Source organism: Saccostrea cucullata, unplaced genomic scaffold, assembly GCF_032062105.1.
Source record: "Saccostrea cucullata isolate Sc308-1 unplaced genomic scaffold, CSIRO_AGI_Scuc_v1 ctg89, whole genome shotgun sequence".
In the NCBI taxonomy this organism is placed as follows: domain Eukaryota; kingdom Metazoa; phylum Mollusca; class Bivalvia; order Ostreida; family Ostreidae; genus Saccostrea; species Saccostrea cuccullata.
The window spans coordinates 310,497-328,941 of record NW_026931171.1 but is presented as its reverse complement, the minus strand read 5'-3'; the positions used below and the strand labels follow the sequence as shown (position 1 = coordinate 328,941).

The 18,445-nt window shown below is 34.7% G+C and overlaps 5 protein-coding genes across 5 annotated transcripts; 1 reads left to right on the top strand and 4 right to left on the bottom strand.

The window, feature by feature from the left end:
• LOC134231665 (uncharacterized) lies at positions 1–7,440 on the top strand. Its single transcript, XM_062713647.1, has 3 exons — positions 1–202; positions 4,633–4,695; positions 4,881–7,440. The coding sequence occupies exons 2-3, from the start codon at positions 4,670–4,672 to the stop codon at positions 6,661–6,663; spliced, it is 1,809 nt and encodes a 602-aa protein (XP_062569631.1). The 5' UTR covers positions 1–202; positions 4,633–4,669; the 3' UTR covers positions 6,664–7,440.
• Positions 7,441–9,018: 1,578 nt separating this feature from the next.
• On the bottom strand, positions 9,019–9,420 carry LOC134231640 (complement C1q-like protein 4). Its single transcript, XM_062713622.1, has one exon. It carries the CDS (start codon positions 9,418–9,420, stop codon positions 9,019–9,021), a length of 402 nt encoding a protein of 133 aa, XP_062569606.1.
• LOC134231664 (uncharacterized) lies at positions 9,415–10,030 on the bottom strand. The gene is made up of 2 exons (XM_062713646.1): positions 9,629–10,030; positions 9,415–9,488 (listed from the first exon to the last, which is right to left on the bottom strand). The coding sequence occupies exons 1-2, from the start codon at positions 9,999–10,001 to the stop codon at positions 9,427–9,429; spliced, it is 435 nt and encodes a 144-aa protein (XP_062569630.1). The 5' UTR covers positions 10,002–10,030; the 3' UTR covers positions 9,415–9,426.
• A 1,683-nt stretch (positions 10,031–11,713) lies between these two features.
• On the bottom strand, positions 11,714–14,089 carry LOC134231663 (complement C1q-like protein 4). Its single transcript, XM_062713645.1, has 2 exons — positions 13,728–14,089; positions 11,714–12,362 (listed from the first exon to the last, which is right to left on the bottom strand). The coding sequence occupies exons 1-2, from the start codon at positions 13,975–13,977 to the stop codon at positions 11,911–11,913; spliced, it is 702 nt and encodes a 233-aa protein (XP_062569629.1). The 5' UTR covers positions 13,978–14,089; the 3' UTR covers positions 11,714–11,910.
• Positions 14,090–17,320: 3,231 nt separating this feature from the next.
• Positions 17,321–18,445, bottom strand: LOC134231659 (uncharacterized). The gene is made up of 2 exons (XM_062713643.1): positions 18,045–18,445; positions 17,321–17,834 (listed from the first exon to the last, which is right to left on the bottom strand). Exons 1-2 carry the CDS (start codon positions 18,433–18,435, stop codon positions 17,383–17,385), a joined length of 843 nt encoding a protein of 280 aa, XP_062569627.1. The 5' UTR covers positions 18,436–18,445; the 3' UTR covers positions 17,321–17,382.

Sequence of the window (18,445 nt, the reverse complement as noted above, 5' to 3'; positions counted from 1 at the left end):
AGTTAGGTTCAGTGATTAGAGTGTACATTGTAGTTATTACCAATGTCAAAGATTTTATGCAGAATGAATTTTCCTTTGATGAAAAGCTACCGATAAGTGCAACAAACAAGTATTCTTTCTCGAATTGAAAATTAAATCCCACCAAGTGTTATCATTGGAACATTGAGGTCAATATTCACGGAACGGAAACTCCCCAATACTGGTAAGACAAATCCGATAGAGAAGAAACAATATACTAAGTATCATTCAGATTTTTTTTTTTAAAGAAAAACGAATTAAACAGTTGAGAATAGAAATGTCTATAATTATGGTAAGATACGTAATTCAAGATATTTTAATTCATTTTTAATAATGTATCTACTTTCGTTTTCAATTATATTTTCTTTCGGCATTTATCTTCATTTTTAATTTTTAAAAAAATATATGATCATATATTTGTTTCGATTATTTTATAGGTAAACTTTGATAATATTAAGGAATTATTGGACTTTAAAAATGATCTATTGGAAAGACCAATTTCCGAGAAAAAGCCAGAAATCAAATTCATCAATGTTCCTTGTTATTTTCTGTGTTATGTGTCTAAATTTTTCGGATTTTCATTTTGATCCTAACATTATTTAAGTATTGTACCCCCACAAAGGATGTGTTTGCATTTTAAAAGATGGCCTACCGATTTATGTAGGAGAAAACAATGTCTGAGAAAAAGTCAGAATTCAGAATCAATGTTTTTTTTCTACAATTTATTTGTTTGAATTTGTTTAATTTTTTTCAGATTTGCATTTTGAACTTAAATTTATTATCTACAACTTTAAAATCTTACATTCAGATTTGGCTTATTTAATGCATAAAGTACCGATTTTTTTTGTCTACAGACCTGCATGCAGGCTTGTTTAAATAAACTGGTTAAGAGAATAGTAATAAACAGTTTGCCAGTGCATTTTGTCAAAAATTGTAAATATCTGTCTTTATTGGGAGGTACATGTATGTGGTACTCCGTGTTAATTGGTGTGAATAATGGTTAATAATTAGATACTAGGTTGTATTTGATGACAAGGTTATTCTATCGACCATAAACCTTGCCTAATGAGGACTTCAAACAGACTATTTCATCAACTTGTTTGTCAATAGCTTGTCTCATTTTAGATCTTGCTCTTCGAATCAACTGAGAGTATGGAACGCCATCACTGCCTTATAGCATACAACTATGCATTTATTATGTCAATTTACCATTACGTGATGTGAACATATCTTTACGTTATGTCCATTTCTTATGAGATGATGTAAATATATCTTAACATCATGTCAATGCTGCATTACAGGAAGTAAATACATCCTTTCATTATGTCAGCACTTCATAACTTGAAGTAAAAAATTCATTTTGTGAAGTGATAATGTGTTTACATTGTGTTAAAACTTTATTGCGTGAAATGAATTTTTCCACAGGTGCTTGAGGACAGGACCCCCCCCCCCCTTTCGATATAGACCCCTGGGCTTTTTCGATTTTTTTCTCATAAAAAATCTTTCATTGCCATATTTGTGATAAGATCTATACCAGCAAATCGAAAAATTACCTAAAACAAACGTTCTATTAAATCTACCCTACATTCTCTATATAAAAATTTATATAGAGAGAGGGTAGATATTTTTATAAAATGTAAGTTTAAGCAAATTTTCTGAATTGATAGGATAGATTCTATCACAAATGTGTCATCCATATATAATTTATGTGAAAAAAGTCGAACAGGCCCGGGGGTCTATATGGGGGGGGGGGGGGGGGTCCTGTCCTCAAGCACCTGTGAATTTTTCTTTACATCATTTCATTTCTTTAATATGTGAGGTCAAAATTGTATTACGTCAAGTAAATTGTGTTTTATAATTAAACTTATCATTACATTAACAAAAGCCCATTCCTTTTTGAGAGTGTATATTTCTATTATATCAAGGCATTATTACGTGATATGGATTTATCTTTATTTTACGGCGAGGGCATCATGATGTGAGGTGAACACATCTTACCTTTATGTCAGTGCTTTATTACGTGGTGTAAAATGTGTATAACATAATGTGAACATATCTTTATATTATATCAACACTTTATTACATTATATCAAAACTCCATTCCTTGATGTGGATATATGATTACGTTATGTCAACTCTTTCTTGTGTGATTTAAAAATATCTTTATATTGTGTTAATTCTTTATCATGTTGATTCCAAAAGTTCATTACCTGATGTTAAAAAACATTTACATTATCTCAAAGCTGTACATGTCTATCTAGTATATAATGAATGTTGATGACAGTGTTTTAATGACTGGTAAGAAGGGGGGGGGGGGTCCTGATTGATTAGGACAAATTACAGGCAATTGATATCAACCCCCTCTTTTCCCAGACATAACTTTACTATAGAAAATGCAATGTTCATTGAAACAGTACAGCCCCCATCCCCACTTTTTGTTGAAGTATAATCCACTGAGGGTAATGTTATATATCTGGAAAAAAATAGGACTGACCGAAGTTGGACGCCTCTCCCCGAAAAAGGATTTCCGGGCTTGGACATTTTTTTTCTTGGCTTGTCAAGTTTTTTCGGGTAAATGATTTTTTTTCTGGCTGACCTCCTCTTTCAAAAAAAGATGCTACGTCATTGGAGTTAGTATTTTTTTTTAATCATTCCAGAGCCAGAAGTCTATTACAAAAGTCTACCAGTCGCTCATCTAAATCAATTGAATATGCCTTAGTAAGCATGCATGGGCACATATCAGTGGCGGATATGGGAATCTTGAACAAGGAAGGGGGACGGTATATGGTTGGAGACCAAGGGGGAAAGCGGAGAAGCTCTCAGGCTTTATAGTTTCATAGAAAAAAGTTTTCAACTTAATTCAGCTAAGCTTATTGTGAAACTAATGCAATGTCCTACAAAATTTAAGACTTTTATTTTTAAAAAAATCAAAATAAAAAGAAAAAAATGATTGCTGCACGACTCCTAATATTTGATTTATTTAACTATGAGATTAAAGTAAATTAACACCCTTGAATTTCGACGTGACTTTAATTCACGGTCGCAGTGTTAAGGCTTTGCACGTTTCAAGATTGTCCATTATTTGTCGCTTAAAGTTTTCATTTAAAGATCCCAAATCGCTGAGAATCACTTCTACGACAGTTTTCTCTCCCGCCATTTTTTGCGCTTGCGGAACGCGGAAATAACGCTATGCTAATATAAAGGCCGAGGATACCCGTGTTCGCATAACGTAATAGTGAATCGACATAATGTAGAAGAGTACGCACAGTATGGCATAAGCTTTTCACATTAGTTAATAAAAACTAAGATCTCATGAAAAGTAAACACAACGAAATGCAAGTTGACGAAATATAATTGTACTATGTGTAAATGTCATAAAGAGTTGACATCATGTAAAAGAAAGTTAACACGATGTAATAGTAGTGTGGGTTAATATCATAAAGAGTTGACATCATCTAATGCAAGGTTGACACAATGCAATAGTAATGTGGGTTAATGTCATAAAGAGTTGACATCATGTAATGCAAAGTTGACACAATGCAATAGTATTGTGAGTAAATGTCATAAAGAGTTGACATCATGTAACAGAAGGTTGACACAATGCAATAGTAGTGTGGGTTAATGTCATAAAGAGTTGACATAATGTAACGGAAGGTTGACATAATGGAAAAGTAGTGTACATGTAGATTAATGTCATAAAGAGTTTGCATCATGTAATGCAAAGTTGACACAATGCAATAGTAGTGTGGGTTAATGTCATAAAGAGTTGACATCATGTAATGCAAAGTTGACACAATACAATAGTAGTGTTGGTTAATGTCATAAAGAGTTGACATCATGTAACGGAAGGTTGACACAATGCAATGGTAGGGTGGGTTAATGTCATAAAGAGTTGACATAATGTAATGGAAGGTTGACACAATACAATATTAGTGTTCTGCTATAAGGCAGTGACGGCGTTCCATATGAGAGACTAATCCCATTATGCAGTTATGGTGTGTTACTCCATAAGTCCATAAGTAATGGACGTTGGCGGTTGAAAAGTTGTAGTCATCACATTTACCTAAAGCCTGGTTGCAGTTACCTTTTAATAACCCTTTTTTTTTCTTCAAAATATCAAAATATGAATCAGGTGCGTCAGACTCTCTTGTATCTTTTTAGTTCACTGGTATATAATATAGAGAGTCGACATATGAATGAAAGTACTAATGTTATTTGATAATACATGTATGCCGATGAATCTAAATGTCTAATTGAAGGCCAATGCATGTGATTTATTCCTCTCATGTAGAAGGTTTTGAATAAATTCTACTTCATATGAATACACAAATAGGTCTGCTCATAATGGGGCGAAACTGGTACCCTAAGAAATAGAAACTGATTGTTTAAAGACCCGGTCTCCAAAAACATCATGTTTTTGTCATTCAGAAACTCAAGCATTTTTTAAAATGAGCCTTAGCGTATTCATACTTAGTATGTACAATCAGAAAGTTTTTGACAAAATGATTTTTCAAATGATTAATGAAAAAGTGAGTATACATGTATCTGCGAGTGTTCTAAAGCCTTGGGTCTCAACTCGCCATATTTTCACAAAAAAATCTCATGGTATTGTAGATTTTTCACTGTAAGAAGTCACTATCCTTCAAAAGACATGGAGGAAAACACTTTGGATGAAAGGTAAATTTATTTATGGAAAACATTAAAAGTTGATGATGAATGCCTTTTGAAGAGATAAAAAAACAACAAAATCATATGCACATCATGACATGTATTTCGTAAATTTTATTCTACATATGTTTTATCATTTTGGATTAAGCAAATTATCAAAATGTATGCTGTACAATTTCAACGATTTTTCTCAGGCTCTCAGGCAAAGAATTGGAATCATGCAGAATAAAAAAGTGCAGTTGCTGTTTTAAGGAATCGCTTAGTTATTACTGTACCTACTGTGAGGATAATTTATGCGAAGAATGCAAGTTGCCCCATCTTACTCGAAATGCAAAGACTGACAAAGGCCACAATGTTGTATGTTACCGGGACAAGAATCAAGGCATTGTTCAAAGACGGACATGTGAAATTCACACAAACATTCCAAGTACAGCCTACTGTAAAAAATGCAACAAATCTGTGTGTAAGAAATGTGAAAGGCGTAGATGTAGATCCCATAAGACTTTACAAATAATTGAACTTCTGAAGATAAAAATAAATCAAATTCTCAAATCACGTGAAAATCTTACTTTTTTACTACATCAATTAGAGGAGAACTGCCATTATTTTCACAATTGTATGGACAATTTGGAGCGCAATCATAAGATAGTAAAAAGTGAAATTTATAATTTTGCAGATAAGCTATGGGATGTAGTGAAACAGTGGAAAAGTGAAATGTTGTCTCGTCTAAATAAAGCAAAACGGAGTTCTGAAAAGCCGATTAAAAATTCTCTTACAAAAACAAGAGAAAAATGTAATGACATAGAAAGAAAAATAGAAGAGAAAAGAGAAATTCTTCTCGACATTGAAGCATTACATAATCCTGAACTGTTACCTGAACCCGAGGACATCGAGTGTCTCCCTGAAAAAACAGACTTGAAAATACCAAGAATAAGTCTCTCCACTTCAGACATTAACACGGAATTCTTGAGTAACTTTGCGAACATAACTGTGTCAACCAGTAATATGAATAGTTGTGACGTACACGAGGTAGAATCAAAGCATTTCAATAATAAGATACAAGACATGACTTGCAGTAAAGATGGAAATACCTTGTTTGTTACAGAGCAAGGAAGAGGTAAAATTTCAAAAATCGATCATGATGGCGAGATTCAGACCGAGTTTGGGACAAAATGTAAGAAACCCCTGTTTTCTGCATATTGTACCGGAGGAGTTATTTATGGTAACCCCGAAAATAAAACGATTGAAATATCCACTTCCGAGTCTACGGATGAAGTAAGGACTATAATGTCTACAGGAAAATGGTATTCCAGAGGAATTACAATTACGCAAGAAAAAATGCACGTTTGTCTTCGTTCATATCCTGAAAAAAATAAAGAACGACGCGCAAAGGTTTCTACTTTCGAAGTACCTGATAATCTCATAAAGTCTTTCAGGAAGGTGAAAAGCATTGAATTCCATGAAAATCAATCTCTCTTTCAGGATCCAAGATTCATTGCAGAAAATAATAAGAATGCAGATTTGTGTGTAACGGATACAGCAAAGAAACTTTTAATCGTAGTTGATAAATGGGGAAAATTTAGGTTTACATACGAAAGAGACCTACCGAGCCACAAGTTTAACCCACAAAATGTTTGTGCTGATAGTGAAGGCTTTCTTCTTTTACTAGACGTTTCTCAGATAACAGCAAACATTCATGTCATCAACGACGATGGACAATACATCTGCCATATTGAATCCGAATACCTGAATAGTCCCACGGCTATGTGCATTGATTGCAACGATAGGTTGTGGTTAGCGGACAGAGCAAATGATAAGACTAAAATTCTTTGCATGCAAAAAAGTGATGACATTCTGAAGACATTGGAAGAGTTTAAGAATCATTCAGAGAAAGAACCGAAAAACAACAAATTGACAACTGCGGGAAATAAAGTTGTTTTACAACACTCACAAGCATCATCATGTACAATTCATTAAAAGCAACGAAAAACCATGTATCTGAATCTAAATAAAGAAACATTAAATATATCAATCATATCTGAGAACAAATTTACAACTCGCTATAAAAAGAATGTCACTGGCCTTTTGTATTGACTGAGTACGACGCAAACAGTGTCGCAAAATCCAAAAACATTGATCATATGTGTGGGAAGAACAACACTAATATTCCTGAAGTTTACTGAAGAAATGGAAACAGATTTGACTGTGAACCGTCTTTGTCGTGACGAAGTCATCTAAGCTTCGTCTTTTGACCAATCAAATATTGGGTGAACGATTCTTTATGCACTTTCAGATATATCCAATTGTATTTATTATACCCCCCGCTTGAAAAGCGGGAGGATATATAGTAATCGTTATGTCTGTCCGTCTAGCTGTACGTCTGTCTGTTACGCTTTGGGGTACCCATCTCTTATCCGAAACTCCTCTCATACCACTGAATGAAATTTGATGAAACTTTCACAGAATCTTTGTTACAAATTGCCATTGTGCACCTCTTATGTTACTCTTTGATCCGACACATATTTTGGGTTTTCCATAGCAAAACATAGACACTGCCATTATATTCATGTGGGAGGTGCGAGTATCATTTAGTGAGCTCATTGCTTACAGTACCTCTAGTTTTGGTTCATGTTATTAAAAAAGAAAGCAATAATTGTATATTAGTGTAATATTGATATATAAGAGGGACAGTATAATTTTACCTCCAAGAACTGCCGATGTGTTCTCTGTTTATTTTTCAACTTGAAATCTGTGATATACATGTATTTATTTATTTTTTTTTAATATTTTATATAAAATAAAAAAAAAATATCTGACTCATGCATTATCAATATTTGTTTTTGATTAGACTTCAAAGTTGAGCAACTTTTTTACCATCAGCATACACTGTAAGCTATAAAAATGCCAATCATAATTGATATATCACTCAAATATCATAACTATGGTTAGAGTTTTATTTAAAATTAGTTCAAACTCAAAGATCAAGGTCAGACATATTTATTCAGTCATGAGGTCAAATAAAATAATTTCATATTCAAAAAGGTAATGTCACAAGGAATGCATTGTCACTAATCACGTTCAACTCTTGCTAACCTTTGTTTATATGCGCAAAAATATACCCAGGCAGTAGCTTTGCATAGATTCATCTTTTCTGGCCCAGCGGTTTTTAATTTTTATGCCCTGTGACCGATTGATTGATTGATTGTATATTGTTTAACGCCTCATTCGATAATTCTTCACTCATACAGAGACGTAACTGTGTGCTGGTGAAGGGCTTCAAATTTAGACCTATATTCGGCACTCAGGACCTGTGACTTTCACTTCTAATACCGAGCGCTTGCGCTTGGCGAAGGAACAGTCACTACCTTATGTTAACGTCTGAGGTTTGACGCGAACGAGAATTGAACCCGTGCCTCCCGATCTCGAAGGAAACGCTCTACCACTAGGCTACCGTGACCGATACTCCCCCCCCCCCCCCCCCAACAGAGGATTTGAAAGTAAATAGTTTTCCCCCGTCCGTTCGTCTGTCTGTTTGCAAAAACTTGAACCTTGCCAATAACTTTTTGGTGGGTGAGACTATGGCTTTGATATTTAAGATGTATATTCCTTGTGACAAGACCTTTCGTTTGATACTGCCAAATTTGACCTCTTGACCTTTGAGTTTGACCCACTTTTATAAAAAAATTCCAAACTTTTACATCATTGTTGCGAGGGCTTTCATATTTAACATGTGTATTCATTGTGACGAGACCTTTCAAAGGGAATGATTTTTTCAACTATTAACCTTGAAGTTTGAAAAACCTTTAACCTTAGCCATAACTTTTTAACATTAAGTACTATGGATTTTATATTTCACAGTTTTATGTGATAAGATCCTCCTTTGGATACCATTTATTTTTACCTTTTGACCTTTACCTTGTAGATTGACTGGCATTTGAAAACTTCAACCCTCGCTATAAGTTGCTATAATGTAGCATAAGTGTTTCACAACCACATAGTTTTTAACGACCCAACCCGGTTTACATTAATTCTTAACAATCTCCCCTTGGGGCATTGATTTTCATTTGAATAAACTTCAATTTCCGTCATACAAGAATACTTGTAGCAAAGTATGGTTGATGTTTTGACCATTGGTTTTGGAAAAAAAGAAAAAAATTGGCAAAAACAAGAATGCTGATGCCAACGACATTGAACGGACAAAAAAAAGAGCACTTAGATCTTCAGAGCGGATGAGCTAAAATATATCACAGTATTTTAACAAGTTTTAAATGTGACCTTAACTCGATCAAAACTTGAGAACGAAGGCTTAATAATTGTATTTTTATGATATGTTTAAAAATCAGTCAGAGTCTGTTGGAGAAACCACCCGGAAAATGACGGTTTTCCATGTATATTGCTGATGATATCGCCGCTACCAGTGTATCCATTATAAGGATACACACGGACGAACACAACATCCCCTTTGTTGACATGCGCAACAACGTTTCCGCTCACAGATCCATCATCATTATTCATAGCGCGTAGGTGAGTTGATCCAAACTCAACATTGTTGATCATGAGTTGCGTAGAATGTTGAGCTTCATATAATCTTATAACCCAAATAAAAACGTAAACTCCATCTTTTGGGGCAGTAAAGATACCGTCAACTCCATTGTATCCATTCCCAATATTGGTGACCACGTTGTCGAAGACAAGGATATGGTGTCCACTGGGAACTTTTTCCGTAGCTGACATCCTGGCCTAAAAAGCAACATGATCTTGCGATGGAGAAGGGGAGCTTGAGGCTGGGATAAGAAGGCGTTCTGAAAGATAAAATAAAAAAAGGTGTTTGAAAAAGAACATTAGATGCAACTGTTTTAAATCCTTGCAGGTAGATTACAAAATAGTGTGTACGCGTTACAGATTTTGATTCCACAAAATAAAGGCAATTAATATTATTTACTTATCAACGGATTCTTTTCTGTTCCCCTCCTCTGACGATTTTGATGATTTTCCGTTATCGACTTATTTGTAGACTCGTTCACAGAGTTTACGTCATTGTTTTCCTTAATGTCACTATTGTCACAGTCCTGAATCACCGACAACAGTTCTTTGATATGTTCTTCCTGTCTTCTATTGTCTTTCTCAAGTTTACTGATGCGGATGTTTTGACGTTCAACTGTTTCTTGAAGAATGGATAAAGTTTTTTGCATTTTAGTCATTTGAGATTGTAGGTTTGAATCTCCTTTCGCGTTTGAAGCGCAACAGTAAGAAAAAGCAAACAAAACAAAACAAAAGGCAACTTCATATACATGTTTAAACTTTACCGGTGCCATTTTCCTGTGCTTGAACTTAGATGTGAGGACACCTTATCTTATCGCCTAACACAATTACAAGTAAGTGAAGTATATGGAGACAATCACGGTGTACGTAAAAGAATCTTAACTGACCCCAATCTAAACTAAAAATTAATTTGAAAAAAAAAATTGCAGACCCCCGCCGACAAGTGAATTCTCAAAGGGGAGTAAAACAAAAAAAAAACAAAATTACTTAAGTGCATGTGTACGCTTTAATTTTTAACACGCACAGTCTGTAGTCTTCAGAAAATAACAGTGTATAGTTGACAGAAAAAGGAACATGAGTACACATTCAACATAATAACAGTAAATCAGTTTTTCCTTACACCATATAAAAGGAACATTTCTCGATAGGTGCCAGATAGAAAAGTAATTCATGCAGATAAGCTGTGAAATGTAGTGAAACAGTGGAAATGTGAAATGTCTCGTCTGAATGGAGAAAACAGAAAATCGAAGATTCTGATTAGAAATTTTCTGCTAAAAACAAGAAGGAATTTTAATGAAATAGAGAGAAAATAGAAAAGAAAAGACAAATTCTTCATAGAAGCTTCACATACATGTAATCCTGATCTGTTACCTGAACCCGAGAACACCGAGTGTCTCCCTGAAAAACCTTTCTTCAGTTTCATTCAGAATGTTTGTAATTCGATCAAAACAATTTCTGCACTCTTTCACGTAACCCCGTCTAAAAATCGATCCAGATGAAGTTTGGAACAAAATTTGATGAGCTGCTGCTTTCTGCTTATTGTGCAGAGGTATAATATATGGTAATATTATCTAGGGCCTTCGTATTATACATGTTTGTTTCTTGTGAGAAGGCCTTTCTTTGGATACTAACAATTTTAACCTTTTGTCCTTGACCTTCGAGTTTGACGTGAAAGAGTGCAGAAAGTTGTTATTTTTGCACAAAGAGCAAAACTACTCATGTGCAGTTCATAAAAGCATTCGTTTATATGCGCAAAAATACACCCTAGGAGCAAAATTTGCACATATTCATCTGTTTTTTTTATTTTTTTAAATCACCCAATCCGATTTAAATTAATTTTCAAATATCTTCCCTTGGAAGAGACATTAATTTTCATTTAAGCAAACTTCAATTTCAGTAACAAAAGAATACTTTTAGCCAAGTATGGTTGAAGTATTGACCATTCGTTCTGGAAAGAAAAGTTTTTCGAAAACGACAATGCCGATGACAATAACTACAACGAAGGACAAATGTTGATCAGAAAAAGTTCACCTGAACCTTCAGCTCAGTTGAGCTAACATATATCACAGTATCATAGCAAAAATTAAATGTGACCTGAAGCAATCACAGTGGCGGATTTAAGGGGGGGGGCGCACCCGGTGCGCGCGCCCCCCTAAAATTGTCAAAGTTTAATAGCATAAAACATAGTTTTGTCGAGAAAATGTTAAATGTCTACTTGGTAAACCTCATTTTTACCCTCTAAAACCTCTAGAATCCATGAGCATGACCTCTGGAATCCCCCTGGACCTCCACTGGGGGCCTCAAGGCAGCACCCAGCCCCCCGGTCTAAATTTTGCGCCCCCTAACTTCAATTCCTGGATCTGCCTCTGAATCAAACCTTGAGAAAAGGCTTTATAATTGTATATTTATCAAAATACTATAGATTGCAGTGTGAGGTTGTACGTTACGTCACGATCTAGTTTGACAGCCGCAAGCTTTACGACTGGAACTTTTTTCTAATCGCTGATTGGTTGCTCGTACAACAGACTATTTTTGTGTCAATGTTGATAATATGAGTTGACCGATCACGTGAATTGTTTACGCTGGATGCATCTGTCAAAAAAATCGTGAGGTAATGCAAAACTTTACACTGAACTGAAATTGATAGTAATTTTAAAATGTTTTTCAAAGACCAATCAGAGTCTATTGAAGAAGCCACCCTGAAAATGACGGTTTTCCATGTTCATTGCTGAGAATATCTCCGCTACCAGTATATCCATTATAAGGATAGACACGGACAAACACAACGTCTCCTTTGTTGACCTGCGCGACAACGTTTCCACTGACAGATTGATCATCATTATGTATAGAGCGTAGGTAAGTTGATCCGTGCTCAACATTGTTGATCATGAGTTGCGAAGAATGTTGAGCTTCATATAATCTTATAACCCAAATAAAAACATACAGTCCATCTTTTGGGGCAGTAAAAATACCGTCAACCCCATTATATCCATGCCCAACATTTGTGACTACATTATCGAAAACAAGGATATGGTGTCCTCCTGGGGCTTTTTCCGTAACTGACATCCTGGCGTAAAAAGCAATCTGATCATGCGATGGAGGAGGTGCACTTGAGGGTGGCGTAAGAAGACGTCCTAAAATAAAAATAAAAAAAGATGCTTGGAGAACATCATAACATTACACATTTAGTATCTATTTTGAACATGTGAAGAAAAAATATGGTTAATGTACACAAAGGATAAATTGTCTTAACCAAAACATTTATATTGACACCTATATCAAGATATGTGAAAGATAACGCTGATAAAAAAAAAACAAAAACAAACATTTTTACAAAAAAAAAAACAAACCTTAGATAAACGATATCTCTGAGTAAATTCCAATCATTTAGAATCAAAATGATTTTATATAAAAGTAATTTGGTAGATGAGCAATCTTAAAAGTAATTTCATTTTCTTGAGGAAGGAGTTGCCCATAATGTCAAAAAGACTTAATTTACCAGAGCAATGGTAGTATAAAGCGTAATATAAAGTCAAATGATTTACTTCCTTTGATGTTTTACAGTTTTGATATTTTTACATTTTCCTTTGAAAGTCCTTTGAAGTAACTTTCTTTTTTACCACATATAATCTTCTGGTGAAGAGCAAGGGTAGGAGATTGGTTAAACATATACTGGTCACTGCAATATATCGTTAGTTGTTGAGATGTTAGCGTAGTTTTAGAATTCAATATAGGTACGGAATCAAACTCATTGAATCATACTCCCATCGACCGGTATGTTAAATTTATTTAAAACTGAAAGGTGACGTTGGAGTTTTTTTTAAAAGGGGGGACTGTGAATAAAGGCTGGATTACCAGGGTACCAAATATGGAATAAAAATATTTTTAAAGAGCCGAACAAAACAAAAACTTTATAGTTTCAAGCTTGTGTCAGTTGAATCCAAAAGAAAATTTTAAAGTAATCTTTCTACGTTTATTGCTAATTCCCGTCTGCTGCAACAGAACACTGAAAAAAACTAGTTAAAGTCACTAAAAAGACTAGTAAATTTACTGTCCACACAATCACTACCTCAAACGTAGTTTTACTAGGTATTGGGTATATTTACTAGATAACATTAGTAAATCTAGAATTTATAAGTAACTTTCACTAAGTTATCTAGTATCAATACGACCGCCGCTCCACGAGACACCTACTCAGAATGATTGCTTATCACGACGAACGCTTTACGAGGCACACTAGTTAAATAACTAGGTATTTCTTTGCGTGAAGTATATATCATTCACTTTTTACCTTTATTTTTCTAGAGCAATTCTTGGTATGATTTTAATCCTAAACACTTTTTTCATTCTAATAGAATTCTTGTAGGGTACCCATTAATCCAGTATAAATATGAATGCATAAATCAAACAGGAAAACTGTTTTAGATTGAAATATTCGAAAATAACGAGCACATGCATATGTAAAAAGATCAAGAATTTTAAAAAAAGTTAATATTTACTTATCAAAGAATTCTTTTCTGTCCGCCTCATTTGACGATTTTGATGGTTATCTTTCATCGATGTAGGTGTAGACGCGTTCACAGAATTTACGTCATTGTTTTCCTTAATGTCACTTTTGTCACAGTTCTGAATCACCATCAACAGTTCATTGATATGTTCTTCCTGTATTCTATTGTCTTTCTCAAGCTTACTGATGCGGATGTTTTGACGTTCAACTGTTTCTTGAAGAACGGTCAAAGTTGTTTGCATTATGGTAATTTGAGATTGCACGTTTGCATCTTCATTGGCATTTGAAGCGCGGCAGTAAGAAAAAGCAAGCAACAAAATAAAAAAGACAACTTCATGCACATGTGCTAACTTTATCGGTGCCATTTCGGTGATTGAACTCAAATGTAAGGACATGCATGTATTATCTTATCGTGTAATATAGAATTCTAAATTTGGTGAAGAAAATAGAATTAAATTATCACGTTTCTTGTAGATCTATATTAGAGGCTCAATTTACCCCGAGCTGATCTAAAGTAATTTGAAAAAAAATTGCAAGGAAATACTTTGCTATTATTAGCGATGCAATCAATAACGCTGAATAGAAGCCCCTTATAATTCCCATACATTGTCTAAATAAATAAAATAATTAATAAGAATTTCAGTATCTTATTTTGAAAGGCTTGAATATGCAAACTTTTTTGCTTGATGACTCTATAAAATACGCGAAGAGATGCCAGTATATTTTTAGGATTTTCTTTTTCCTGTGATAAGAAATCAGGTTAACTGACATAGATTGATTGTTATGAAGGATATGGTGATAACGAACAGTATTCAATATCAAAGCCCAGAAAAGAATACAAAATAGGAGCAGAGCAAGCACGGGCCTTCAAAACATCAGAGGTGGGATCAGGTGCCATGGAGGAGTGAGCATCCCCTGACGACCGATCAAACCCGCTGTGCGCTCCTTGTCATGTCGGGAAATAACGGAAAAATCCGTCGTCAAATAATTTGTATTTGCTGACAAGGTCATTGTATCGGCCATTGAACTTACGAAATGAAGACTTTAAACGAGACTGCTGATATTCTTGTTTCATTAATTTGTTTGTCAATAATTTACCCTTGGTACCTCGTTTTAGAAATTGTTCATACGTAGAACATGCTCTTGCGTATCGAATCAACTGAGATATATAAACTCCGTACGCAGATGATGAAGGTATATCGCTGCATAAGTAAGGGAAGTTGAAGATAGAAAAGTTAGTCATCATGTTTATCATAGAGCTTGGTTGTTAGATTACCATTTACTCTTTTTCAAGTTAAATATCCAAATATGAAACAGATGTGTCAGACTCTGTATTATCTTTTATCTCAAGCTCACCGGGATATATCGTATGACAAAAGGATGAAAATTACCATTGTTAATTGACAATACGTCTCAATATATCTAACTGTCGGGTTGAAGGCCACAGCAAGTGTCTTCTTCTTTTCATGCGTAAGATTTTGCACAAATTCTGCTTCATATAAACACAAAAATAGACCTGCTAATAACGGAGCGCAATTGGTAGCCAAGGTGATTCCAATAGATTGTTAGAAGACCCGGTTTCCAAAAGCTACATAGATATTGTCAATCAGAAACTCAATCATGCGTATAATAGCAATTTGTCCCACGACTTCGTTCGGGGCGATTAAACAGACAAATTACAACCGTGGCTTAAACATGTTAAAATTCCATAAATAAAGTAAATATAAGAGATCAGTGTCTAGTTTGTTTGGTATGCCAAGGACATCAACAGTTGAAAACTTGGGATAGTTTATTCGCCCGTTATGCAAATTATCCTACGTTGTCAACTATCTGTGATGACCCTTGTCCACCCAACAACCTAGAGAGTCAGTGATTCTTTAAAATAAATTAAATACTTGTAACACATAGGAAATACTGATATGCATATGATATTTTATTGTAAAATATTCAACGTTTTTGTCACAAAAAACCCCCAAGGAATCTCTTGAACAAATTTAAAAACATCCAAAATCATTTGCTTTTTTGTTACAGTTACACCGCGACGGAAAAAGGGGAAAATTAACAAAAGCAGAATTTTAGCATGACACATGCAAATTTTGTTCAGTTCTTTAAAATACTCGATTTTTAAGGTTTCAGAAAATTTCAGGTTTCAGAACCTTTGACGAATTTGATATTGTGCTTTTGCACTCTTTAAGCAAATTATGTATAAAATCAAACTGATTAAATATATACATTGTATTTTGTATTTATTGTTCCGAATAAATTAGTGTACTGTTGCGAGAAGTACTGACTTTTACAGTCGATGGCTCACTTTGACATTTAAACTTGTTTTATGTACGAGGTACGGAATTGAGGATAAGATAACTTTAGAAAACCTCTCTAGTGGTCATAGGTGTGGTGTTAATGGTAGCAGTATGATTTACCGGTATGCACTCAACACAAGAGATATTACATTATTTATCAATGACAGATAGTGTTTCCTTTTAATGAAAAAATCAAATAAATCACAAATTAGCTTTCGTATATTTTTAGTGTAAAAGTAAGCCGTCGATTTTAAAAGTCAGCATTTATCGCAAAAGTCCACCAGTAGTTCATAAAGTGGTTGATAAGCATTGATTACATTTATGGAAGAACTACAATGTTTATGTCTTTGAGGACTTAAAGGTTTCTGGTATGTGAAAGAATCATGCCAATTATAATATGATGACGTCATCTGCCGGTCTGCCGCAAAGAAGTGTTTCGGCTGATTGTTTTAGAAAGAGGACATTTCGTACCGTGACACAAATAAAACATAAGTCCAAAAGTCAGGTTTATTAATTTAAATTTTGCAATACTGTAGACGTACTTTTTTCCACGGGGTAATAATTCCGCGGAATCTAAATTTCTGGTAAATCCGCGGGTAGAAAGTTACGCGGATTTCTTAGACTGTCACTAAATGCCTTACATTTATATTAAGTACGCTTGGACAAATTTCCGCGGAAAATTTGTGATCGCGTACATAGTGTAAATTAATCCCATGCGGAAAAATGTACTTCTACAGTACTTGGATTAGCGAAAATGTCGGCTCAAAAGTTGAAAAGATTTTCTGATCGGCGAATCTCTTCACGCAGAAGGAGGATAGCAAATCAAAAAATCTTGGCTGGCAAAGATAAACTATTCAGAGAAATCAAAACTATTCAGAGAAATTATGGATTCTGACTTTCAACGATTACAATGTATGCACATTATACATGTTTCGCTGAATCCATTTCATTGATGATCATGAATCTACACTTAATAATCTGTATAGTATTATTCACTTTACCCTTGTTAAATGTTGTCTATAAATGTAAAAAAAAAAAAAAAAAAAAATGGAGAGGCTGGTATGTAAATGTTCCTTTAATGGAGTGAATCAAAGATACATGCCAACTAGGAACCAAAGAATTTTTTCTACGGAAGAGATCGAAAATTATATGAATTTTTGTTAGCTATGTGCAGTATGCAAACTCAACAATATCCCGGATTTAAAGCAAACGTTCAAATTTTGCTAAATTTATACCTCATCCTAATGCAATTTCATACCCCCCCCCCCCCCCAAAAAAAACAGAAAAGAAAAGAAAGACATTTTGAAATATTAAAATTAACAAAAAAAATAATAAATTTACAAACTAGTGCAGTAACCACCCGGAAAATGTTGGCATGCCATGTACATTACTAAGGACGTCGCCATCCCCAGCATACGTGGAATGGATGCGCACAAATACAACATCTCCTTTTGCGACATGCGCAATAGCGGTGCCGCTCACTGATCCGTCGTCACCGGTTTTGGCGCGCAGAAATGTAGCACCCAAGATATCGTTGTTAATCATTAACTCTGTTGAATGTTCGGCCTCATGCATTCTAATGACCCAGATAAATGCATAGATTCCCTCTTTTGGTGCAGTAAAGACCCCTGTGATTCCATTATATCCGTTGCCAACATTAGTGCGTACTTTATCGAAGATGAGCGTATGGTGAGTGCTGGGACTAACTTCTGATGAGGACATCTGTGCATAAAATGCGATGACTCCCTCCTCACACGGAGGCATCCCACTGCTCCTAGTATTCATCAGTAGACGTCCTGTGTCAAAAAAGAGACATGTTGAGAGATAGATAGAGGATTATTATATAATTAAAAGAGAGAGACTTTTGTTGAGAGAGAAAGCGATTGTTTGTATGTCGTTTAACGTCCCTCTCGAGAAGAGAAAGGGAGAAACTTGTTCAATGAGAGAGAGAGAGTGCAACAGATAACATTTTTTTTTAAATTCCATCTCTTTAAAGTAAAACTTACCTGATCTAATAATTCTTTTTTCAGGAATATCTTCTCCAGTTGATTTAGTTGTGATGTTGGTAGGACCTGAAGACACAGAAAAGTGGCTGTGTAATCTAGATTCTGTTTTCTCCAGGTGGATTTTCATCTCATCACAGACTTTGTCTTGTCTATGTTGGGCAGCTTCTAGTTCTGATATTCGTCTTTCTTGGATAATATTTCGTTCTTTGAGGTCATCAATAAGGTCACTTTGGTGATGAACCATGTTCTCGAGCGCAAAAACAGTCTTCCTTAATGAAGTCAATTCTTCTAAAATCAGATTCATTTTACTTTCTTCCAAACCTGTCTCCGCGTCGCACATGAAAATACACGTTGTAGCGAAGAACAAGAGGAAACTTTCAAAGACCGCCATGTTCAATGAA